The 26,651-nt window shown below is 42.5% G+C and overlaps 1 protein-coding gene and 1 pseudogene across 1 annotated transcript in view; both read left to right on the top strand.

The window, feature by feature from the left end:
- The window catches only part of Cd80 (CD80 molecule), a 38,704-nt gene extending 14,396 nt beyond the window's left edge, over positions 1 to 24,308 (top strand). The window contains exons 2-6 of the mRNA XM_028881594.2: positions 8,308 to 8,625; positions 11,726 to 12,010; positions 14,466 to 14,570; positions 15,859 to 15,952; positions 23,639 to 24,308. Coding sequence (XP_028737427.1) covers positions 8,308 to 8,625; positions 11,726 to 12,010; positions 14,466 to 14,570; positions 15,859 to 15,950 — 800 coding nt within the window. The 3' untranslated portion in view covers positions 15,951 to 15,952; positions 23,639 to 24,308. The remainder of the gene's footprint in view (positions 1 to 8,307; positions 8,626 to 11,725; positions 12,011 to 14,465; positions 14,571 to 15,858; positions 15,953 to 23,638) is intronic.
- On the top strand, positions 3,303 to 3,386 carry LOC114701499 (annotated as a pseudogene).
- Positions 24,309 to 26,651: the final 2,343 nt, after the last annotated feature.

Genomic DNA, 26,651 nt, shown 5'->3' with positions numbered 1-26,651 from the left:
TCCCACATCAAACAGTGTAGGAAAATGAGAACACTCAAAACCAGGTATGGCAACTTACACCTTCCCCAGAATTCAGGAAGGAATAACTCCAGCTGAGGCAGGAGAATGAGATGGTCAACCTGAGCTACCTAGGGAGACCTTGTCTCAAACAACAAAACAAAATGCAGTTCTGTGCAACTTAGTGTGTGTGTGTGTGTGTGTGTGTGTGTGTGTGTGTGTGTGTGTGTATACAACATGGGAAAAGGGCTCTAGAAGAAATGAAAGGGAAAGTTCCATTGGGTAGGGTTTCTTGTTTGGTTGGGTTTTTTTTCGAGACAGAGTCATGTTATGTGCAGAGTATGGCACTAAGTAGACTGAAATCAGACAAAAGGGTCCTTGTTGCAGTGTGAAGGCTGAAGTAAGGTGACAGAACATCATGGTTTATTTTACCACTGTTGGGAATGTCTGGCATTCACATGTTTTGCTGTTCTGTCCATGTCTAAAATCCTACAAGTACTGATTCTGGGTTCTAAATAAATTTTGGAGCTGTGCATGATGGTACATTTCTGTAATCTTAGTACTTTTGAAGTTGAAGCGAAAGGATTGCCATCAGTTTGAGGCCAAGCAGAGATACATAGCAAGACCCTGCCACACCCCAAAGAAAATGTAAATAATGTTGGAGACTAGGCCAATTCACTAATGTGGACAAGAATAAGGATGTTCAGTTGTATTACCTATTTAGAATATGGCCATATTAAATCTGTATTTTCTCTTAACTGCTTCCCTTATTCTTCATGATGAAGAGCCGCAGGCCATAGAATCATAGTCCCCTCTGCCCTAAGCTTCCTAAACATCTCAAAGTCTCTGTAAAGTGCTATGACCTCTATCCCAAAGACCAGGTCAAGGGAACAGGTGAACTTGCAATTAATTGTTCTCATTCAAAGAAGGACTACGAAAGTACTGCTGCCCTGAGGACCAACCTCTCACAGCTCAGGGACTGAGGGTGACCCCACAGAGTGGGTGGACTGTCACTCGACTTGACTTTTCTATCTGAGGGAGTAAAACTTAATTCTGTGGGGCCTGTGAAGAGGGGGCTAAGCTTAACTCTCTGGGGCTGCCGAAAAGGGGAAATACACACATACACTCTTGTCATCTTTTCTATCTGTTCTTTCTTTTCTTACCTCGGTCCAGATGTATCCTTTTATCTCTCTTGATGCCTTCCTTCTAACTAACTTTATTTTTTTTTCCCTTACAGCTTATATACCCTGTGGGAACCCACAGAGGTTTCCTAGTGAAATCTGAGTTTGCTTTACACAGCAGGGCTGCATTAGGGGATGGCTGGACCATGTACAAGGTTACCAGATGTTTGTGATGGTCTGCACTTGGCTGGGCTGGGGGGAGGTCTTTTGTTTCACCCCTTGGCATTCCTTTAAAAGCCCTTTAATAGAGACAGAAGGGACTGGTGGGTTTGGACCCAGGCCCTCCCGAGGCTACCCTATGTTTCTAACTGTCTCTCTCTATTTCTATCTACAAATTCCTCATTTCTCCCTGCTCAAGAGTACCCTGAGAGAATAAGAGGGAGCTGGTCTCCCTCAAATGGCACCAGGAACAGGGACACCCAGAGTACTTGGTGAAAGCTTTGGAAGAAAGCCCCTCAGGAAGCAGTTGGACCAGTCTGGTTATGTAAAAGTAAAGGTGAGGGGTTTTATCCCTGGGAGAAAAAGAAAAAATGAACTGGAAGGATGTCTGAATATAAGGCTGCAGTGTATATTTCTTGCTATCTAGGTTTCTTTCTTTTTCTCTCCACTCTATCTTTCTATCTTAAGCAAAAAAAATATAAGGCAGTGTAGGAAAATTTAGAAATATGGCATAAGAAAAAGATTCAGGACTAAGATAAGCTGCAAGACAGAGAAATTGGGTCCTTGATTTTCTATCTATGGGAATGCAAACTAGGAAAAATCTATCTTCTTTGAGCTTAACAGGTAGAAAAAAAGCTCTTCTTTGAGCTTAACAGGCAGAAAAAAGATTCCTATGGAAGCTTTTGGGACAGCTAAAATGCTAAGTCCATGCAGCAGAGGAAAAAGATTTCCCCTGAGGCAGATACAGACGAATTAGTTTCCTCATGGCATGAAAGCCAAAGTTTAGAGAACAGAAGTTTTGGGGAAAACTTATCAATCTCTCTCTCTAAAACAAACAAACAAACAAACAAACTAAAAAGCCTTTTAGATCTTTGCTTCTCAGAGATTTCTCTTTCTGTAAGGGCATAATTAGATTCACCTGTTAAGGACATCCATGGGAAAATCACGTGTGGTTCGCTCCAAGAAGAAACAACAAACCTCTTGGAACAGAGCAAAACCTCTCTGCTAAGCTCTGTCTTTCTTTCAAGACAGGAGAAGCAGCAGTCAGAATCCCCTGAGGTTAGATAGAACTTAGTCATAAATGCTTGGGAGAATCACCTGTAATGGCTTTAGAAACAAGCCTCTTGGAATATGGCAAATCCTCTCTGCTAGTAAAAACAGTAGCCAGAAGTTCCCTGCGGTTAGTGCCTAGTGAGAGAGTGCAGGCAGAAAGCCAAAGCACGGACAGCTTCCCCTAAGGTGAAGCTGCAAGAGAAGCCATAGGTGACCTGGGGAAGGGCTACTGGCAAGGAGAATGCAGTAAAGCTAAGCCTCTCTGGCTTAGGTGTCTGCAGGCATTAGAGGGCTTTGTAGCTGGGGGAGGAGATAAGCCATGACAATATCCGGGGAGAAAAGCTGGGGGATGGGGGGACGGACGGGGGACAGTCTCTCTGAAAGGGCTCGGAAAAAGCTTTCTTTCAAGTGCTTTCACTTTCTTTCACTGACCCCATAACTCAAAAAAGCAAGCCCTGAGGGAATTTTGCTTTGAGCACGGAGGGACCTGCCTGAATACGCATGAGCGGGCAAGTACACTCAGCTTCGGGAACAGTGTCAGGAAAGAAAAACACCTAGCAAGACCAGAAATTTCTCGATCTCCTTTGGCGAAACAGCAAAAAGCCTGGTTCAAATCTCCGTTGCAAAAGCTAAACCATGAAAACTAAGCCCTGTAAAGGGAATCGGAAGTTTACTCCTTGACCCGAAAGGAACTATGGGAAATGGAGTCCGAAAGCGGGCTGATATAGAGAAATGCATTCTGGGAAAGGTAGTTTTTAGGCTCAAGATGGCGATACTGTCCAAAAACTGTTTTTTTCAGCTCAGGATGAAGTTTCTTTTCAAAGCAATGCTAGAAAGTTTAATCTTACCTCTGGGGAACTTAGATCAGACAAACAGCTTGCCTGTCAGGAGATGATTTAAAACACTAATACCATCGCTTCTCGGCCTTTTGGCTAAGATCAAGTGTAGTATTAAAACACTAATACCATTTGTCAACAAGCTACTTTAAAATCCTTTATAAAAAAAAAAAAAAAAGCAAGTGAAAGCAGTCCATACACTGAACATTGTTTTGGATATGAAGAAACTAATGGACAAATAAAAAAGTTCTTTGCCTCTTGAACAAACAGCCTGCAATGAATGGTTCCTTTGCAAATCTAATAAGGAGACAAGGAAATAGGCATTCAAAAAGAAATGACTGCTTTATACATGGGGATCAAACTTCAGAAAATCTAAACATATCACAAAATAGTTGCTTCACTTGAAAGTTCCCTATTAGAAATCAATGCTAAATCAGAATGTTTGCCTAGTTAATGTACTGATGTTTGTGAGAATGGTCTGAGTAAAATAACTCTTGGTTAGAGTATATTACAGCTGCTAATAAAACAACAGGGGTTGAGAAGGTAATGAATGAGGTGAAAAATACTAAATCATGAAATGTTCTTCCTCAGCGTAAGCTAATGAAGAATGTGTTTCATGAAATAATGTCCATGTTCTTGACTCCTTTGAATATTAGCAGTTTTGGTGAACAAATAACCTTGCTACAAAATATTTGGCCAACTATCAGAAGAATTTTCAAAATGATATCAAAGCTGACTATAAACTCTGAACCTTAGAAATAATTTGCATACATCCTGTCTTGTTAAGAGAGTCTTTCTAGTAGTTCTAAGAAAGTAGTCCTATAGAATGTAAGCTTATATTAGAGTAGATATTGTGTGAGTCCTTCTAATAGTTCTCAGAAGTATATTTGCTAAGGTAGTCCTATAGAGTTTCCTTATGAATATAGGCTTGTAAGAAATACAATTAAGTATATGTTGAATGTGAGTTTGTGAGAAGTGTAACTGTTGAATGTAAGTCTAAATGTTTAATGTAAGCTTGCAAGAAGTGTAAATATGTACAATGATAATAGTTCAATTAAGAGATTTGTAAATATGAGCCAAGCGGTGGCAGCACATGCCCATAATCCCAGCACTCTGGAAGCAGAGGCAGGTGGATTTCTATGAGTTCAAGGCCAGCCTGAGCTACAAAGTGAGTTCCAAGAAAGGTTCCAAAGCAACACAGAGAAACCCTGTCTCAAAAAATAAAAATAAAAATAGAGTTGTAAATTTGATTTGAATTTGGTTTGAATGGTGATGTTTATACCAGAATTATGTTAAGGTTAATGAACCAGAGTTTGGTAAAAAGCTAAGGGAATCTTTAAGTTGGATGTAGTTTATTAGATGCAGTTTGCATCAAGAGTTTTAGTTGAAAAAGGACTTGGCACAGCTAAGGCTGTTATAGACATCTTAAGACCCATTCCAAAAAAGAAATGCCATCTCTATTATCCTCTACTCCTGTATTGGGAGGTGTGGCAGCTATGGAGATTGCTGTGGAGTTTGTAAGCTCAATAGGAACCTGGGCCAGAGCTGAGTTAAGATCAGTACTCCCTCCTATCAGAGGCTGAGAGTTAAGGACGGGCAACTTTCTCTTGATAGCTTCCAGCCTAAGACAGAGTATGCTTGATGGGAAGCATATCTCTATGATGGGTAATGGAATAAATAATCATAGAGAATGACCTAAGACAGACCTCAGTCTATCTGATGGAGCCTGAGAAGCTCTTTAAAAAATTAAGAGGAAGGACCTGTGGGAGCCCACAAAGGTTTCCCAGTGAAACCTGAGCTTGCTTTACACGGCAGGGCTGCATTAGGGGATGGCTGGACCACATTCAAGGTCACCAGGTGTTTGAGATGGCCTACACTTGGCTGTGATAGGTGGAAGTCTTTTGTTCCACCCCTTGGCATTCCTTTAAAAAGCTCTTTGATAAAGACAGAAGGGGTTGGTGGGTTGGGTTTGGACCCAGGCCCTCCTGAGGCTATCCTATGTTTTCTGTCTGTCTGTCTGTCTGTCTGTCTGTCTCTGTCTGTCTCTCTCTCTCTCTCTCTCTCTCTATATATATATATATATATATTATTACTATTATATATCTATATATAATGTACTTCTATCTGCAAATTCCTCATTTCTCCCTGCTTAAAATCTGTAATACCTAGGTACTATAAGAGAAGCTGGTCTTCCTCAATACCATAGCAAAATCTTTCAAGCAATATAAAAATTACAGTGTGGTTACATTCTATTATTCAAGTGAATAATTACAATGAATAAAAGTGAAAAAACATTTTCCATATCCTTTACATGATTAAACATGTTATATACTATAGGTGAAAAACAAGTTGTCCCAAGAACCCACATACATTCATACCCAAGCAACTTGTTACAGATGAACAGAGTGTAAGCAAGCAAGGTATTTTTTCTCAGCCAGTTCTTTTGTTTGCAGGCTACATTTTGCAGTTACAAAAAAAGAACCAATCATTTTATTATTTATCTCAAAGGGTAATCTTATAAGAAATCTTAGAAGAATCACAAATATAAACTTTTCTTTTTTTTTTTTTTTTGATTTTTCAAGATAGGGTTTCACTGTGTAACAGTGCTAGATATCCTGGAATTCCCTTTGTAGACCAGACTGGCCTCAAAGTTACAGAGATCCACCTACCTCTGCCTCCCAAGTGCTGGGATTAAAGGCATGTGCTGCCGCCACCTGGTTCAAATCTAAACTTTTATATATTAAAAAAAAAAGCAAAGCCGGGCGGTGGTGGCGCACGCCTTTAATCCCAGCACTCGGGAGGCAGAGGCAGGCGGATCTCTGTGAGTTCGAGGCCAGCCTGGGCTACCAAGTGAGTTCCAGGAAAGGCGCAAAGCTACACAGAGAAACCCTGTCTCTAAAAACCAAAAAAAATAAAAAAAATAAAAATAAAAAAAAAAGCATCAGTCGGCTCTATTTTAAATCCTCAGGGTGCACACCCATTCATCAACAGTTTTTTATATCAGGAAGCTGAGGGCAGAAATGGGTACAAGGAATTAATCATCACCCTTGATCACAACCCCTCCTAGCAAGAAAGCTACTTCAGCCAACAATAGCCAGACTTATTCTTGTTCCCTGACCTGAACGAGTACCTCACTCAGCTATTAAAAATATTCCTTTACATTGTTTTTCAAGGTTTTTTTTTTAACCTCAAAGCCATTAACAAAAACATTTTAACCTAACCTTAGTCATTATTTAAAGCTTTGTTTCATCTATGATACACACTGAAACCCATGAATACATCTCTCAACATTAAAAGAACTTAAGCTAATTTAGCTCCTGGGACTCAGTTGTTTTTCTCAATAAGCCACAGTTTATATGGCTCCTCAAGAGAATCTAACTGTGTGACATTTCCTTGTTCTATTTTTCTATCCTCTGTAGCCATGTTTCATCAGGGGCAGGGGGCAATACTTAAAACAATTCAGCTTCGGAGGAAATCATCTTTAAAATAATCCACAGGTAAAAATGCCCAGTAGAATGGGATATTTCCATGAGAGACTCACACCACATTAAAGGCAGTGGGGATCCCCCCACACCCATTCACACCATGCCAGATACCAGAGAAAGATGGCAGTGGCAAACATGTAAAGACAAATGCAGTAGCAAGAGACATTCTGAGGCCAAAGCCTTCAGGGCCTTGCCTATCCAAGATTCACCTATCTGAGTTTTGAATGCTGGGGGGTTGATCCCCTGAAATCAACAGCCACTGCTGCTTCTCTGACATTGCCACCAGCCACAAAGGAAACAAAAAAGAAGGGTATGATAGGCACTAGGATGCAGTGTATGGTCTATAGGCAAATGGCAGCACTTTCACCAGAGTTTTGGTCAAGGCCATTTTCTCTTTGGGGGATCAATATGTTAGATAGAGCATGTAAGAAGTAATAGGGCTCCAGGTAGAATGGTGTTTGCTTGTAATTGTCGCACTCAGGAAGTGGGGACAGGAAGACCAGGAGTTTAAGGCCACCCTTAGCCACATAGAGAGTTCAAGGCTAGCCTGGGGTAGGACTGAAACCTGACTGATTTGTGAAATCAGGGTTATGAAGAGGCATTTGCATACTCGTTTGACAGGAATATTATCCATGGTAATAGCAAAGAGGTGGAAGCAGCCCATATGTCCATCAACAGATGAGTAGATTTATCAATTATGTGTGTGTGTGATTATACAACAATACAAGTTGGGAAAAGGATATAATAGCTAGAGAGAGAGACAGACAGATAGACAAAGAGAAACAGAAATTATTTGTGATCATTATTGTCATACCATATGGCAAGGAAATCTTGTCATGTAAGACAAGGTGAATAAACCTTGAGGACATAACATGAAGTAAAACAAGCTACCCACAGAAAGGCCAGTGTATCTAAAGTGTCAAATTCATAGAAACTAATAGTAGAATGGTGGTTCCAGGGGTGAGAGAAATGGAAGAGAGTTTGTTGTTTAATGGGTACAGAGATTCGTGACACATACAAACAGCTCTGAGATCTGTCTCACAACAATGTGAAGATATTTCTCCACTGTAAACTTAAAAATGGTCAATATAGTAAATTTGATGTGTTTCTTTCGTGCTGGCAGTCAAACCTAGGGCCCTGCACATGATGTACATGTGTTCTGCCATTGAGCTACATCCCCAGTCTTTGGTAGTTTGAGACAGGGCCTCCCAATGTAGGACAAGCTGGCCTCAAACTCGTTCTCCCGCCCCAGCCTCCCAAGTGCTAGGATTATAAGTATCCAACACACGTGGTGGCTTATGTGGTTCTTTTTCACCACATAAAAATAATATATGAAAGCCAGTAGTGGTGGTGCATGCCTTTAGTCCCAGTATTCAGGAGGCAGAAGCAGGAGGATTTTGTAAGTTCAAGGTCATCCTGGTCTACATAGAAAGTTCCAGGGCAGCCAGGGCTACACAGAGAGACCCTATCTCTAAAGACAACAACAAAATGTTTTGAGCCAAAAAAAAAAGTCATTCTAGAGTTACTCATCACTTGATAGAATGAGTTGGGTTTGTTTAATAAAGATTGTTCAATCTTTCCTCACTTGCCTTTTAGGTATTGGCCAGGTATCCAAGTCAGTGAAAGGAATGGCATCATTGCCCTGTGGTTACAAGTTTTCTCCTAAAGAACTGACGGAGCTCCGAGTCTACTGGCAAAAAGATGACAAAGCAGTGCTGAGTTACACCTCTGGGAAGACAGAAGTGTGGGCCCCGTATAAGAACCGGACTGTACTTGACATCCCTAGCAACTTCTCTCTTATGATCGGGTCCCTGGTCCTGTCGGACAGGGGCATATACACCTGTGTCATTCAAAGGTCTGAAGGAGGAGCTTACAAAAAGAGACACTTGGATTCTGTGATGCTGTTTGTCAGAGGTTGGTAGGATTCTCTGATTTATTGATTTGTAATGTCCTTAAAGGCACATGTCTATTGATGTAGGTGACAACTTTGTCAAAGAAGGATGTGTCTCATTTCATATCTGAGGAGTGAGTTTCCAGTTTTACCGAAAATCTAACTGATTGCTCAAGGTGGGAAAGAAAATCTATCAATGTACTTTTCTACTTGTATAACAGAAGGTCACAGGAATCATGCCAGGCACTATAATGGCCTGAAATGCCTTCTGAGTTGTAGGAACATGACTTTGATGCGAACTGCACCTGAGAAATATCTATTCTGGGTAACAAGCTAACTAGGTCACAGACTTTTAACCTTTCTGAGTAATTTGCACCCCTGCCTTTTTTCATAAGATATCCTTACCCAGCCCCAGTAAGAGTGGCCAAAACTTGTGGTAACTGAGTCACATAAGATAAAAAGGACAGTCAGAAGAGCGTGTTGGATCCCCGGGAGCTAGAGTTGTACACAGTTGTGAGTCACCCAATGTGAGTGCTGGTAACTGAACTTGGGTGTTCTACAAGAGTAAGTTAAGAGTTCATACTTGGAACTGCTGAGCCACCTCTCCAGCCCCAAAGGGCTAATCTTTAGATGGCTCAGAGTCTGGCAAGAGCTTCAGAGTAGTTATTCTAAACAGATTATCTTGTAGAAGGGCTAGGACACAAAGCTGAGGCTGTTATAAGCTCAGTCAGACATGGAAAAGATGGCTCTTACTGAGCTAACTGTTTCTCAGTTTATGTTGATTGAGTGCTGTAAGCTAGCAAGCAGAAAATAAAAATGCAAACTATAATAGCTCAGGGACACATCAAACTGTTGGGTTTTTTTTTCTTGGTTTTATTTTTGGTTTTTGAGTTCTACTATGTAGCTTTGGCTGGACTGGAGGCTATACCCTCAAACTCAAAGAGATTCACCACCAATTTATTATTATTATTGTTATTATTATTGTTTTGGTTTAAAGTGACTTCAAAATTTAGGGTTTTCCCTTTCCTGGTCACCTGTCAGTATTTGCCCTTCTCCCATTTCTCCCAATGCCACTATGCCATGTTAGAAGCGTTCCTTGACAACCTGTTTTAAATGAGAGCATCTACCTAAATATGTCCTGTGTTTCAGGCTCCGTGCTAAGTGATTTCTAGTAATAGTGTCATTTCAGCCCTTCAGCCCTGGAAGCACGAAATTATTAACCCAGCTTACCGATGAGCAAATCAAGACTAAAAGCCAATTAACTGGCCCACACACACAGTCACAAGACAAACCCCAGCTGAAGAACTGCTCTTGGGGACCACTGACCTCTGCTCATGTGAGCTCTATAGCACTCAGCCTTCTAAGAAGAAGCTCAGTCTATGGACTGAAGTGGGGGGACTGAGTCCCACATGATAGGGGAGGAGTTCAATCCCTGATGTCTGAGTGAGCGAGCAAGTGGCTAGAAGATGTTTCCACACTTGGCTCTGAGTCTACTTCAGTGTCTTACTGGAGATCAAATATGCAAATGATGTCAACTCCAGGGGACCTCTTTGTCCCTTAAAATGTTAGAGTAGCAAGGAATCAATAAAACATCATGGCTGAGATTACAGACTCAATATTGTACATAGTTTTATCTGAGTACAAGTCTTTTTTTTTTTTTTTTTTTTTTTTTTTTAATGAGAAAGGTCTTACTCTTAGCCCAGGCTGGCCTCAAACTCCTTCTACCTCAGCCTCCAAAGTACACCTGACTTACAGGTGTGCCCCACCATGCTCAGCTGAACTTACTTTTTAAGAAGCAAGGCGTGTTGAACTTGGACTTAGGGTGGTGGCTACTGAGTGCTGGGAATTAGAGGTCCAGCAGGGGCAGGATCAGAGAAGCTCCTGTTTCCTAGTTCTCGGGTTCGAGGGTGGCTTCACTCGTGTTCCTTACTAAATAAGCAGATAGAAGGAGCCACTTGTGTGCCTACAATATTAGGGTGGGAGGACAAGATGAGATAAATGGATATATAGCAAGCCACAGCTTCTGGTGTTGAGAAATGTAATTGTGGGTCTCAGTTCTGCTACAGGGTTGTGAGTTCCCCCCAATTAGTTTATTTAGAAAATAAAATTACAAACATCAATCACATCAAGTTAGTGCTATTGAACATTTTATTTATTTTGTTTGCTGTTGTTGTTTTTTGTTTGTTTGTTTGTTTTGAGACAGGGTCTCTCTATGTAGCCTCGGTTGGCCTGGAACTCCCTCTGTAGGGCAAGCTGGCCTCAAACTCATAAAAACACACCTGCCTTTGCCTCCCCAGGGCTGGGATTAAAGGTGCCACCCTGGCTAGCTATTTTTATTTTTTTAGGAGACAGGGTGTCACTATATTTTTCCGGCTGGCCCCAAATTTGTGGAGTTCAAGAAACACTCCTGCCTCAGCCTGGGACTGCAGACATGGACTACCCACTTCACTTGGTCCATAACCCGTTTAAATCTATGTCCAGATCTCCTAAGGTTGTCATAAAGAGAAGGATTTCCAGAGGTTTTTTTCCTATTTATTTATTTATTTATTTATTTATCTATTATCAGCTTGATACAGAACAAATTCTTGTCCTAATAGTGAAATGTCTCACTGAGGCTTGCCCAGTGATGGAGTAAAACAGAGTTAACTAACAGGAACTCAATAAACATTCAGTTGTCTCTGCCGGGCGGTGGTGGTGGCGCACGCCTTTCATCCCAGCACTCGGAAGGCAGAGCCAGGAGGATCTCTGTGAGTTCGAGGCCAGCCTGGGCTACAGAGTGAGTTCCAGGAAAGGCATAAAGCTACACAGAGAAACCCTGTCTCGAAAAAACAAACAAACAAACAAACAAACATTCAGTTGTCTCTTCCCCTCCTCAAATAGCGAGCAGTACGTCAACATTAATCCACATGAACCTATTTCTTTCTCCAAGTGTGTTCCTACCTCCTTCAAGGTGAGAGACAACTGACACAACCAGTTCAAACTAGCTGATTTACTAACGCCTTATGGAGACCTGCAAATTCGACCTTATTTGTCATTCTTATTGATTCCTGATAACTTATTTAAAATACACCTATGCACATAGCTCTGTACCTGTGTATAACTGTATGCTCATCCTATCTCTAGCTCACTACCCGGTCCCTAATATAACTGACCTTGGAAATCTATCTGCGGACATTAAAAGGATTATGTGCTCAACCTCTGGAGGTTTCCCAGAGCCTCGCCTCTTCTGGTTGGAAAATGGAAAAGAGTTAAGTGGCATCAATACAACAATTTCTCAAGATCCTGAATCTGAACTGTACACTGTCATTAGCAAACTGGATTTCAATATGACCTACAACCACAGCATTGTGTGTCACGTTGTGTATGGAGACTCTCAAGTGTCGAAGACCTTCACCTGGGAAAAACAACGTAAGCAACATCACACTGGCAAGTGTCTACTCTATAGTATCCAAAAGAATAACCCAGCTACCTACATTTTAGAATTGAACTTACTGACTCTGATGGTAATTTGAGTCATGTCAGACATACAAGATGTTGTTGTACAATATTATTTTAAGATGTGTTGCATTTGTTTATGGTGTGGACCATTTGTTTTAATGATGCAAATATGTGTTGCATTCTTTCATGTTGCATTTGTTTAACTCTGTGAGGCTGTGTTACTTTGCCTATCTAAAACACCTCATGGTCTAATAAAGAGCTGAACGGCCAATAGGAGGCAGGAGACAGGATAGGAGGAGCTGGCAGGCAGAGAGAATAAATAAAAGTAGAAATCTGGGAGGAAGAAGAAGAAAAGAGCAAGAGAAGAAGGAGAAGAGGACATTGGGGCCAGCCACACAGTCACACAGCCAGCCACGGAGTAAGAGTGAAAGTAAGATATACAGAAGTAAGAAAAGGTAAAAGCCCAGAGGCAAAAGGTAGATGGGATAATCTAAGTTAAGAAAAGCTGGCAAGAAACAAGCCAAGCTAAGGCCAGGCATTTATAATTAGGAATAAGCCTCCATGAATGATTTATTTGGGAGCTGGGTGGCAGGCCCCCAAAAGACTAAGGCCCAAAGAGTAAAGAGTAAAGAAAATCCAGCAACAGGAAGTGTCATTATGACTTACTGACATCACTAAACAAGTATAATGGTGATAATACTAGACTAATTTTATTTTCTTTTAGTAAATGTTCTAAATTTTATAGGTCTAATAACTGCTGACCATCAGGTAGTCATTTTGCAGTTTATGTACTGTCTTTTTTGAAAGCACTAAATTTTGTCCTTCTTTGTAATTTCTCGACTTTCCTTTAGGATATCCAATCCCAATGGTCCCATGGTATCAAACTATTGTCTTTTCTTGGAACAGATTTTTGTTTTTAGGACTACTCATTCACTCTGGGTGTGGGGTCGGAGCACTGAGCTCCCAAAGTCCTGACTCAGCAGTTAAGAGCATGGGCTGTTCTTCATGTCCAGCACCCACATAGTGGCTAACAATCATCTGTAACTCCAGTCCCAGAGGAATCTGATGCCCCGTTTTGGCCTATTGTGCACAGACATACATGCAGGCAAAACATCCATACATGTCAAATTAAAATTAAAGAAATCTTTAAAAAGAAAGCACAATGAATTTACTTTTCATCAGCTGGATTCCAGCCATGTAGTCAGCAGCTGGATCTATAACACATCTGGAATCCAGAAATAAGATAAGAAATGTAATATTTAAACTCAGAAATTAGATGGCATTTCAAGCTTTGATGTGGATGAGATTATGCAGGCAGACCAGGGTCACACACAGACACCATGGGAACAATGACATTTAGAAGCTAAGAGGAAGAAGTGCCTGCCAAGAAAGATGAGTGTTACAAGTATAAACAGAGGAGTGTGCGATCTGAGAAGCCAAGGACAAGGTGGTCTACTGGGCCAAATGCTAAAATAAGCTCAAAGCTACACTTCATCCATGAGGCTTGGTAATGGAGAAAATTAAGAATGAGGTAGTGTTTAATATTTGCTTAGAAGCCAATCCAGAGAAGCCAGAGAGGTTGTGTTGCTAATAATCCCTTCAGATTGTGTCCTTGTCCTTTCTTCAGATGTTGCTATTTCTCAAAGAGATTGAGAAATAAGTGGTCTAGCTGCTACCTCCATGAGGAGGACTGGAGGGCAGCAACACACACACACACACACACACACACACACACACACACACACACACACACACACACACACATCTCTCCTCTTTCCCCACCAGTCTTTGTATCCCTCCTGTGGTCCCTGGGAGACTAGAACTTCATCAGAAGCTAGCCCACGAAGTTGTCTTCCAGGACAGTGCCCTAATGCCAATTCATAGCCATCGTTAGTTCTTTTTGTCTCCCCAGAACTTAAGGCTGGAGGGCAAAAAATAAATCTTGAAGAGAATGTGAGGCGCCTCCTGAATCTTATGGCAGCCACTGTGTGGAGTCTAACAGGGGAGATGAAGGATGTGGCGAGAACATGCAAGAGAAAGACAGAAGAGCTAGAGGAGAAAAAAGTAGGTATATCTAGCTAGATTATGACATCCCTAGTAAGACTTAGTCATAAGAGCTACAGAAATGAGCTACAAAGATAATAGCTTTTAAGGTATCTCCTTAGAATCTCTCTTCATGCCAAGTTAGCTCAGTCAATGAAAACATCCAAGTTGCTTTTTTCACATTCAGTAGCTATCATTTGAATGTTAGCTGCCCCCAGGATATTTCTGGTAGGATTGTTTATGAGAGTGCTGGCAGCTGCGTGTCTGTGAGATGATCTGCAGAGTCCAAGGTTCTCCACAGGTGCACAGTGAAGAGGCACAGGACGGGAACCCGAGAGTAGGCTGCACATTACCACTGATGCTTATTCTTTTCTCTCCACAGCCCCAGAAGCCCCTCCTGATAGAAATTACCTGACTGAGGTGACCCCGACAATTTTGACAATACTCTGTTTGGCCTCAGCAATAATAATAATCATTGTGTACAGCAGTAAGTACTTCCTTATCATGATTAATTCCTGGAAGCCTAGACTCCATTAGTGCATCTCAGCACCTCTCTGGCATTCCAGGCTAGTCTTTGATCATATTTTGTAGCAAATCGATGGGACTTTAGATTCTCAATTATTTTTCTCACCAAATTGTGTCCATTCATCATTAAAAAAAAATCCTGGATCCCTACTGTATGCCTAGTATTCTCCCAGGCATTCAAATTCCAAAGACAAGAAGTCACTTAGATCCGATGTGGAAGCTGACTGTAGTGGCACACATCTATGAACCCTGCACTCATGAGACTGAGATGGGAGACAGAAAGCTAGAAACTGGACTGGGCTACACAAAAACTTTGAGGCCATAGTAAGATCCGGTCTTAAAAGAGATGAGTGCATTTTAGTTCAAGGCTGTCAATTTCCCATAACTTTTGATTTCTTTTGGAGACACCAATGCTTTCAGACTACTTTGAAAGCATCTCTAATGCTGACTGACACTCTAATCCTTGGATTTGGAGGAAAAGAAAAATGACAAGCTTTAGAGGCAGAACCTTTCTTGGAGAGCGGTCACTAAGACTTGAGAAGCTAGATGCCATAAGTGGTTTTTACCAACCCTCAATTCCTCAAAATATTTTTGTATCAAAGAGGCTGTAGTTGGTTAGAAGAGATGTCTAGGACACTATAGGTTTTAAATTGGGGGCCTTAGACATGGTCTACCCTCAGTCTCAGTGGTTGACTAAAGAGGGCCATAATACCCAGAAGGTATCAGCTAGACTAGGACTCACATCCACCGAGCAAATAAAATTAGAAGACCAACATCTGCTGACTTTATAACCTTCAATACATACAAACAAAAAAAGTTCAAGGCTCAGATAGCAGTCACCAGATACTATGCTATGAGAAGCTCACCTTAGGGGTAGGATACAAAAGCTTCGTGGGTTTATAGTGTTTCTAATACAAATTAGGTAATCTTGCTCTTCAGTTCAGAGTCTGTCATCCTCACCTATACTAGTATTGGCATGTTGGGCCAAATAATACTTTGTTACAGTGGTATTCTACTATATATAAAATGTTTACAAGAGGAAGCTTCCTCATCTTTCAAAAAAACAACAACAACAACAAAATGTCTTTCAGGAATTACCAAATGTCCCTGGAGATTGGGGGGAGGTATTGGAAACTCTCCCAGTTTAAAAATCATAGTCTACTTGTAAGATAGTGGGAAGGCTTACTGAAATATACAGGCATGATTTATGAGATCCTCATTTGTTGTTATAATTTATGCTTATCTTCAAGTGTGTTTCAGAAGAAGGAATGAGGCAAGAAGAAGAGAAAACAATGGGATTTACCTAGGGCCTGTAGAAGCATCAGCTGAACAGAATGTCTGAAGGTACCCATCCTCCTTCCTTTAGCTCTTCTCTACCCGTGTGGTATACATGGTATTATGTGGATTGTGAGAAACAATCTTCCTTTCAGCACTGTGCTAGTTAACCTTTTGGACAACTGGACACAAGATAGAGTTTTCTGGGGAAGAGAAAACATTAAATGAGAATTTCTCTCCATCAGGTTGCCTGTGAGCAAGTGTGTTGGGCATTTTCTTGATTGATGATTGATGTGGGAGGGTCCAGACCACTATGGGTGGTGCCATCCCTGAGCAGGTGATCCTGAGTGGTATAAGAAAGGGGGATGAGCAAATGATGGGGAGCAAGCCCGTAAGTAGCATTCTTTCATGGCCTTTGCATCAGTTTCTGCTTTGTTTCCTGCTTCAGTTTCTACTCTGATTTACCTTGATGATGGGGACTATAACCTACAAGATAAAGTAAACCCTTTCCTATCGAAAGTTGCTTTAGTTTAGTGTTTTATCACAGTAACAGAAACCTAGCTAGGACATAAATTGGTACCAGGAGTGGGGTGTTGTACTCACAGACATGACCGTGTTGTTTTGGGGAGGATTGTGAACGTGCTTTGAACTCTGGAAAAGCCATTGATGCTGAATGTTCAGTGCTTAATGGAATGTTCTGTAGAGCTTGGAAAATAAGAGTGTTGAGATAAATGCAAATGATGAATGTCTAGCTTGTGAAGTTTCACAGGGAAGTTTGAGAGTATCTCATACATTCTATCAGGATTTTTATGTATGGTATATTTGTGTTAAGAATATGTGGTCTTGAGAATCAAGACAGTGCTGGTGGCCACTGGGGCCTGAGCATAATGCTCTGGGCTCTCAGTGATGGCTACAGCAGCTGTAGGCTCGGCTAGGGACTCTATCTCTCCTCCAGCCTGGTGAGGCAGGACCAAGAGAGGACCACCTTGAAAAGAGGAGGCTGTGAGAAACAGCAAGAGTGGCACTTGCCCCTGGCAGGCACCATGACTGGAACCATCAAGAAACAGATCCTGGATGTCAGGAAGCACCTAGACAACACAGAGACCTGGCCCATGTTCCCAAAGGGCCTGGGAGCCCTGGAAAGCACCAAGAAAACACCATGGCCTGATGCCCAGCTGGGTGTGGTGGGAAGTGAGTGAGTAGATGGTGGAGTGATGGGAGAGAAAGAAGAGAGCATGTAGGTTGTGGAAAAACGTTGTTCCCTGGGAAAAAGTGAATTACACCGCCCATAATACAACCAGTTACAAACACAAGTGGGAGCGGGTCTATGCCTTTTTCCTTTGAGAAAACCAACCACTGTATGAGTCGCTGTGACTCCCAGAGCTGCATCCTCGCCCAGGAAGAAGGGCATCACCTGCAGAATGGAGACCCGCAACTGACTGGACATGTCCGCTGTGTTCACTTCTCGTCATTAGCCTATCTGCTCATCTCTACGGTAGTGGTGGCGGTTCAACCTTGAGACTGGACGACTCTATGTTGAATTACAGTTTTACCGTGCTGCGTCTAACTTTGGCCACAGATTTATTTCCTTTGGAAGCTCTGGGATGGACAAACACTTGAAGACACCCAGAGGCCCGCCCACCATGCAGAGTGGGCAGGAAGGAGACACCAGAGATCCTGCCCAATGTGTGGCCCATGAGCCATTACAGTGTGCAAGTATGGGCTGGAGAAATGGGAGAGAAAGAGAAGTGGAACAGCGTGGGCACTATGAAAAAAGACAGGTCTGGAGACGCAAAGGTGGAGAGGAACAGCCTGATGTGAGTAGCCTGTGAAGCCACCTGAGACCATGGGAAGTCTTGGCCCATGCTGCCACTGAGGGCCATGTTTGGGTCTGTAGCCATGCAGCATCAGGTGTCTGTGTCAATGTCCATGGCCCATATCACCACCAAAAGCCACATGGTTGTCCCTGATTTGCACTGCCGCCTGGGATCATGCTGATATCCGAGGGCTGCACAGAGGTGGCCCCACCCTTCACTGTCTGCAATGCTAGGGAGAGCTGGCTCTGCCCCTCATCTGCCATGCTGTGGCGTGGGTGAGGGAACGATGCCCTCCTCCCCCCTTGCCACCTTTGGCAGGTGGGAGAGCTGGCCATGCCCCTTACCAGCTGCAGCACTCAGGACAGTGTGCCCTGCACCTCACCTGGGCAGCACAGTAGAGCTGGCCCTGGTGGTGTGGGTGTGGGAGCCAGCCCTGAGAGGGTGAGAGAAGGAGAACTGACCCCACCCCTTGCTGCCTGTGGCATTGGGTAAGCTAGCTGGGGCAGTGCTGGAAAGCTCACCCCAGTGATGAGGTTTCAGGAGAGTTGGTGGGCTGACCAAACTCAGCCACCACCCAGGCCCAGATCCATGGCTATGACTTGGCTCACCCCATCAGTGAACTGCTGGGGCATGTGAAGGAGCTGGTCCTACAGATCCAAAGCTGCAGGATCTCCATGACACAGGGCAACAACAGGCTATCCAAGAGGAGTCCCAGTGAGGATCCAATGTAGCAGAAGCCAGAGGCCTCAAACCAAACCATTGACTCATTGCAGTGAACATTTACAAGTAAAGATATATGGACCAAAGTGTACACTGTGTGGCTCACTGTGACACAGTACAGGTTCCACAGTGAAATTGTTTTTGTCTTTTTTAATTATTTTATTTAGGGGGGTTGTAAGGGTAGATATAAAGGGACAGGGAGATGAGTGGAATTGGGGTGCATGCTGTGAAATCCACAAAGAATCAATAAAAAGTTAAAAAAAAAAAAAAGAATATGTGGTCTCTGGACTGCTGGAGCCTACGAATCAGCTGTGATTAACAAGAGATCTGCACCACTAAAGTGGAGCCTTTGCCTTACTGGAACTGGATGGTTAGCACTGGATGGATGCTGGTTAGCTGGGGCTGAGAAGTCAGCTGTGATTGAGAGGTCAGCATCACTGAGGTGAAATCTGGGAAGTATTTCTTCCTTGAGCTCAGTGCACAGATGCTGTGGTCCATGGGAGGCACGACTGCATCTCGAGTGGATAGCAGAACTTGGTAATATCTAAGAGGCTCACATACTGGACTGGTTTTGAAAACATGAAGTCACAGAGAGCAGCTAAGGCTTGGCACTGTCAGAGGCCACCTTCGAAAGTGAAGGTTCAGTTGCAGTGATGACCTTAGGATACTGGAGACACCAGCCCGGTGGAATGTCAATCAAAGACAGCAGCAGGTGTAGAGGGGGCCTGGCCTGAGTCTACCACGCAAACTCCACTTGCTACAGAGAGCAGAGCCAGAGAATAGAGTTGCCCAAGCCCTTTTGGAGTCCAGAAAAATCATGAAGGAATCCAGGACACTGAACACTGAGCATTCTTACTGTTAAACTTTGATTTTGCTTTGATCTGACTGACTATAATTGTGCTCTGGATCACTGATTGGAATAAAGTATCTTAGTTTTGTTTTTGTTTTTAGTTATTTAATTTTTTTTTGAGATTATAATTACATCATTTCTCTCTTCTGTTTCCTCCCTAAGAGTCCTCCCACATATCCCTCCTTGCTCTCTTTCAAATATATCCTGGTGTCACTTGTGCAGGAACCCACAGTTGAGAGATTGGACTGTCAAAGTGATGTTGAATTTTTAGACTGAACTTGTAAATTGAATTTTTAAGGTGATGGGGCTTTTAAAGTTATACAGCATTTTGTACTGTTATAGTAACATGAGATCTTGGGGATAAACAAGACCAGTTACGGTTTAATAGAGATGTATTTGTGTGTCAGATTGACAAGGAATCAATTGTGCTGGTTAGATTTTTTTTGCTAGCTTGACACAAGCTAGAGTCATCTGAGAAAGCCTTAATTGAGCAATTGACTCCATCAGATTATAGACAAGTCTATGGGGCATTTTCTTGATTGATGATTGATGTGGGAGGGCCTGGCCCACTACTGGTGGTGCCATCCCCAGGCAGGTGGTCCTGGGTGGCATAAGAAAGCAGGATGAGCAAGCCCCGAGGAGGAGTGAGCCATTAAGCAGTATTCTCTCATGGTCTCTGCTTGAGTTCTTTCTTCCTTTCTCATGTATACAGTGTTCAGCCTGCGTGTGTGCCTGCAGGCCAGAAGAAGGCACCAGATCTCATTACGGATGGTTGTGAGCCACCATGTGGTTGCTGGGAATTGAACTCAGGACCTCTGGGGAGAGCAGCCAGTGCTCTTAACCTCTGAGCTACCTCACCAGCCCCTTCTGTTTGAGTTCTTGCCTTCAGGTTCCTGCTTGAGTTTCTGCCCTGATGTCTCTCAAGGATGGCCCGCAGGCTGTAAGCTGAAATAAACTTTCCACCCCCAGTTGCTCTTGGTCAGTGTTTTATCATCAACAGGAACAGAGGCCCAACTGGGATAGGCAGCAAATCTGAACTCTTATACATCACCTCCAAAACTTTCGTCAGACTGTTAGGAGCCTGGGATCCCTTTCCTTTCTCTATACATGGCATTTTCTTATCTGACATATTCCTTTGCTGTTGGTCACTCTGCCACCTTCTTGCGTCCCCCTTCTGTCTGCCATTCGGTATCTTATGCTATAAAACACTGATCTGAGTTCCTGAGGTGACATCCTTGGCCAACTTCCTATTCCGAACACCCGTTCTTTCCTGGCATCTCTTGCTCTTGGTGAAGGCAGCTCTGGGGTTACTGGTACAAACACAGTAACATCGTCTGAATTCTCTCCTTCATGCCGACAGCATCCTCCTGAAAAATCACTGAGTCAAATTTCATTTGAAAAATTATTCTGCCGTGTCCTTCTCCCATTCAGAAACTCAGAAGAGAGCCCAGGGCCTACAGAAGCTTTCAAGCTTTACCTCTCTACAGTCAAAATGTCTTCATTTCTCTTCGTTCTTTTTCATGACACGGTTTCCAGTCACTTCATATGAAATTACTAGATACCAGCAAGTGAAAACTAGCATTTTGGATTTGGTCCTATGACTTACACATAAAATAGGACAATTGAAGTCCTAAATGCTCTTTCAGTTAGTGGAGTGGATACAGCATCAACTTTTGTGAAAATTACAGTTCATGTATGTCAAATTTGTGTTCCCCTAAAACTCCCTGGTCTTTCATGTAAGAGAACATTGGATCTTTGAAATCTGGGGCTGACCTGAATGTGGTAGTACACGGCTGTAAACCTAATGCCAGCACTTAGGAAACAAGAGGCAGGAATACTGACTGCCGCAGGTTTGAGGCCAGCCAAGTCTACAGAGTAAGTTCCAGTCAGCCTTGGTTAAGAAGCAAGACTCTCAGGAAAAAAAATCTGAGGCTGATATCAAGTCCAAGATAGTTATAAGCTCCATGCAGGGCTGAGCCCTCAAATCTGAAGGTTAGGGTAACATCAGCATAAGAAATGAGAGTTTGCAGAACTTGCTTTTAAAAAACAGAGAAAATGAGTGAGGCATAGTGGCACACGCCTTTAATCCCAGCACTTAGGAAGCAGAGGCAGGTGGATCTCTTTGAGTTCAAGGCCAGCCTGGGCTACACAGTGAGTTCCAGGACAGGTGGGGTTATAATAGTGAGACCCTGTTTCGAAAACGAAAGAAAACAAAAAAAAAATCATAGAAAATAATAATGTACTATTTTTGCAGAATCACTATTTCATCTTCATCTTATAAAAAAATCGATATACGTATGATCTTTCTATCTCCTTTGATGGGAGATAAACCTGAGGTTCTCAGAGGTTGAGTGGTCTGGCTGAGCTCTCAGTTTGTTCTTTGGCCCCGCCATCATGGGTCTGTGTGAGGCAGAACATCCCAGTGAGGGGGCAGTGGGACAGGATGGCTCTCTTCACTGCAGTTGGAAGCAGCAAGGAGCAAGAAACATCTTTCCAGGCCATGGTCCCCAGTAACCTGCTTCCTCCAGTTTAGTCCATCTCCTACTTTCCACCATTTCCAGCAATGTCCTGTGAGGTCAAACTCCTCCTTCTGACAAGCCCATCCACTGGTCACCAAGCCTTTAACTCAAGAGCCTTTGGGAAAACATTCCATTTAGACTATAATCATCACACAGACTAGAAACAAACCAATAATCAAACTAGATGACCACTTATTGCTGCTACTCTACTCCACAGCAGCCTAGCTGTATGCTTTCCAAAGCAGTGTCTTAAATTCTCTCCCATTTTCTTTTCAGTTAAACATGTTACTCCTTAGAATGCCTTTTCCGCAATGTTCCTCCCCTTCAGTTCTGTGATGAAGAGTTTCCCCAGCTTACTACACCTTCTGGCCAATATGCTGTACTTCCCAACCAAGTCATGAATCCACCTTCCTCCACTGCCTTCTGTAGTAAAATCCACCTTTCTACATACTGCCTTCTGATAAGATAAAAAGGTAGATTATTGGAATCTACTCTGAAAAGACAACTACCAATTTTAAATATTTTACATTGAATTGAATTTTTGTATATTGTATACAAATTATGTATATTGATACACATTTGAGACTAATTTTGGTAGAAAATACTGGAGGAAGTGATAAGGCCGGGTGGAGAGAGGAGCTCGCTCTCTTCCAGTGGAGGATCTCGTAGGGGTAAGAACTAGTGGCTGGCTGCTCTTAACCTTCATCAGTTAGACCCTAAGCTCGAGCTTATAGACAGCCTAATTGAAAATGCTGCCTCTCTGATCTTTCAGCTTTTACTCCAATATCTGGCTCTGGGTTTTTCATTAATAAGACCATTAGCAATTCATGTTACAGCCTTCTGTACCAAAATCCACCTTTCTACATACTGCCTTCTATACTATCTTGATGAGTTCATGCAGCCCCATCTATGGACTGTAGTACACCACATACTACTTGGGTTTATTCTCATGTGCCTGGTTTCACATCATTTTCTAGCCCATAAGCTTATTGAAAAAGGCAAACATGTCTGATATATCTTTACCACACATAAAATACTATCTGCAGCAACAATATGTGGTTGTTTGGAGTACCTGGTGCTTAATAAACATTTGCTTGGTGAATATTTACTGCATTTTTATGTAATAAAAATTAGGCCTTTTTAAAAAAAGATTTATTTATTTATGTGAGTGGGTGTTTCCCTGAATGTATGTCTGTGCCCTCTGAGGGCACCAGATCCGCCTAAAACTGGAGTTACAGATGGTTGTGAACTGCCAGATGGGTGCTGGATATCAAACCCAGGTCCTTTGGAAGAGCATCCAGTGCTTTTAACCACTGTGCCATCTTCAGCCCCTAGGCTATTTTTATATTCCTTGGTTATCAAGATTAATATCTGTTACAAGTTAAGTATATACTTGGCCTTGAGGTTAAAGCATGGTATTTTCTCTCTTCAAAAATTAGGGTTGATCACGTTGGTGGTGGGAGCTTATAGACTCTGGCCTGTCAGCTGGAGAACATGCATGGGACCAAATTAAGCCCTCTGAACGTGGGTGACAGTTATGTTTGGGGAGCCCCTGGTAGTGGGACCAGGACTTATCCTGAGTGCATGAAATGGCTTTTTGGAACACATTCCCTAGGATGGGACACCTTGCTCAGCCTTAACTCAAGGGGGAGGGGCTTGGTCCTGCCTCAACTTAGTATGGCAGACTTGGTTGACTCCCCAAGAAAGGCCTTCCCCTCTCTCAGGAGTGGATGGGGGAAGGAGAGGGAACTGGGATTGGAATGTAAAATGAAAACAACCTTTTTTTTAAATTATAAAAATAACAAAAAATTAGGGTTTAAATATTCCTTTATTTCTTTTGTTTCCTCAGGTCTCAACTACATCTACGACCGGCCTCTTCTGTAACCGTCTTCAGAAATCGAAGACTACTCAACGGTGCCTTACATACATCTGTTCTCGGCGAAGCCTCTCCAGTGTTTTGCAGAATGGAGAAGAATGTAACATACCACAGTAGCCCTGCTGATTTTGAGAAAGTAGTTTAGAGACTGAATTCTTTGTCTGGAAGGGACATTAGGGAACACTAGTACATTTGCCCCCACTACCCCTCCCTCCCACCCCCCTCCCGACACTGTTTTGAGATAGGGTCTTACCCTGTTGCTCAAGGTGACCTAGAAGTCACTATGTAGGTGGCCCAGGCAGGTTTCAACCGTGCAGCAGTCCTCCTGCACTAGTCTCCTGAGTGCCAGTTCCAAGTGTGAGCTACCATACTTGGCAGAACACTAGCTGTATTAAGGACACCAAGGCTCCAGGAGGGGACCTGAATTTTGAAGGCGAGTCAGAATCCAGATTTCCGGGCTCTACTGCTCTTAACCTTCATCAGTTAGACCCTAAGCTCGAGCTCATAGACAGCCTAATTGAAAATGCTGGTAACATTTGCCTAGCATCTATAAGGCCTGCCCTGGGTGCTTTTTTGTTTGGGTTTTTTTTGTTTTTGGGAGAGTGTTTCTGTGTGTAGAACTGACTGTCCTGGAACTCACTTTGCAGACCAGGCTGGCTGAACTCACAGAAATCCACCTGCCTGCCTCCCAAGTGCTGGGAAAAAAGGTGTGTGCCACCACTGCCCAGCTGTTTGTTTGTTAAGGCCTATTGGGTCGAGTGTAATTTGTAAGAAATATTTTGGTATGTATACCCATACAAGGGTAATAAAAATATTAGTAATTTTCAGTCAGCAGTTTTCATGTATTTTCCATTCATTTCTCAAGTTCAAGAGAAAACAGAATGATCAAAAATAAATTTTTCTGCTGACATCTAAGATGAATGCATGTCTTTCATACCTAAAAGCAAAAGTCAGGTTTGGAGGCACAGTTCATAATCTACTAGTTCATATTGGACTGGCAATCTCTTTAGGTTAGTTTGCCCTTTTACATAATCCTTGAGAAAGTTCTCATTTAACAGGAGATTATTTACTAAGTATAATCTGTCCTCACATAAATGAGGCGACACTAGCCTTCCACATAGCCTCTTAGATTCCTTGCAGTTGTTTTTGCTCCTTGGTATTTAGAGATCTGCTCCCAATGGAAAACTGAGAAGCACTAAGTAAGTCAGGAACAGTAGCACACACCTGTAATCCCAGCATTTGGGAGGCTGAGGCAGGAGGATTGAATTCCGGGCAGCCTAGGTTACATAGTAAGGCCCTGTCTAAAACCCACCTCTCCTGGCCCCCAAAGGAAAGGGAAACAAGCAGCAGGCGAGTGCTGCTTCTGTGTTGAAGGTTCTCTTCCCTCTGAAATCGTCATCCACAACTTACTGGATCAGGAGTGGATCTGACTTAAGTCAAGACAATCAGATATTCTTGTCTGAAAATGTGGAGTTGGGACATCAGAAGTCAGCCAAGTCTCTCGATGTGGGTGGATGTTTAATTTTAGAGCTCTGATGGGGCCAGATTCTGTTGTACTGTCCAAGAAACAGGTCCATTTTTACACGGCTGCTATCAGAACAAGTCACCAAAGATAAAAGCAGTGGACTAGTAAGAAGTTGACAAGACATTGAAATCAAACCCAACAAAAGCGGGGGACGGGGGGAGCTGCTGCATTTAAGACTCAATGATTACTAGAGCAACCAAATGAGACCTCAAAAAAGAATTAGTGAGAAAAAAGGAACACTCTATGGGGCAACTTGACAAGTAAATTATATTAAATTATTGACTACTACATTTGATAAATGTTTTTTAGAGCTGTACTTTGATTTTATTACTCATTTTTTAGGTTAAAAGCAAAATTGTTTTTAAAAGCAAATCTTTAGTTTTATGATTTTTTTTAGTTTAAAGATTCTGCCTATGTGATTGTAAATAAAACAATGAATAAAATGGCTAGTCAATTTGTCATCAATTTATAAGGGGGGTAATTAAAGACATGACTTATGAGAATGGTTCTAGCACACAAGTCACTGTGCCAATCTACCTGTCTTGATTTTTGCTCTGTAGACCAGGCTGGCCTTGAACTCACAGAGATCGACCTGGCTCTGCCTCCCAAGTGCTGGGATCAAAGGTGTACGTCACCACCACCCAGCGTTTGTTTGTTTTTTTATCCTTACAGCTATGAATATTTATTATCATATAGGCATTGTGCTAAAATTTTTGTTGGAAAAAATTCACACACACCCCTCCTCTCGTACATTTATCCACATAAAAGGCTTTTGTAGTCCCCAAAGTGTTTCTCCCAGCCAGTCAGGAAACAATTACTTTTGGAGTGGGCATACTGTTCCCCCAGGGTAATGGCTCAGTCCTGTAACTCTGACCAACTAGCTGACCAATTGAGGTTCAAGTTCCTCTGTGTGATGAATTTGCTTGATGAGCAAATCTCAGGAAGCAGGGAAACACACTTAACTGGTTTGCCATAAAAGACATCCCAATGAAAACGTGCACTGGGTGAAGCACAGGAAGTGTGTGGAGATTCTGCACCATGCCTACTGCTCCGCCTCTGGAAACCAGCAGCTCTCCAGCATGTCCAGTTGGTTGTCACAGAAGCTTCATATGCAGTGATTAAACCTCTGGCACTAGGCGAGCAGCTCACTTCTCAGCTCATCTCCCTAACCAGATGCTGTGAGTTGGGACTGAAAATGCCTGTTCTCTACTCTGCTAGGAACTTTTACCTGACCAGTCCTCATCTCCAAGAGGCCACCAGCCATCACGCAACTGCTCAGCACAAATAAAGATACTATCACTTGTGGGTTTCCAGGATTTGGGAAGCTGTATGTCGAGGATGACATGCAAATAAAATGTGACAATATCATCCTCAAATAATTACATTAAATATTCTACTTTCAAGTATACACTACTAAGTGAAAAATCTGAGACTCACGTACCCCGGAGCTGAGGCTGTGAC

Source organism: Peromyscus leucopus, chromosome 12 (genome assembly GCF_004664715.2).
Source record: "Peromyscus leucopus breed LL Stock chromosome 12, UCI_PerLeu_2.1, whole genome shotgun sequence".
Taxonomy (NCBI): Eukaryota; Metazoa; Chordata; class Mammalia; order Rodentia; family Cricetidae; genus Peromyscus; species Peromyscus leucopus.
The sequence above is the reverse complement of the archived record's forward strand: the minus strand, read 5'-3'. Positions and strand labels throughout refer to the sequence as shown.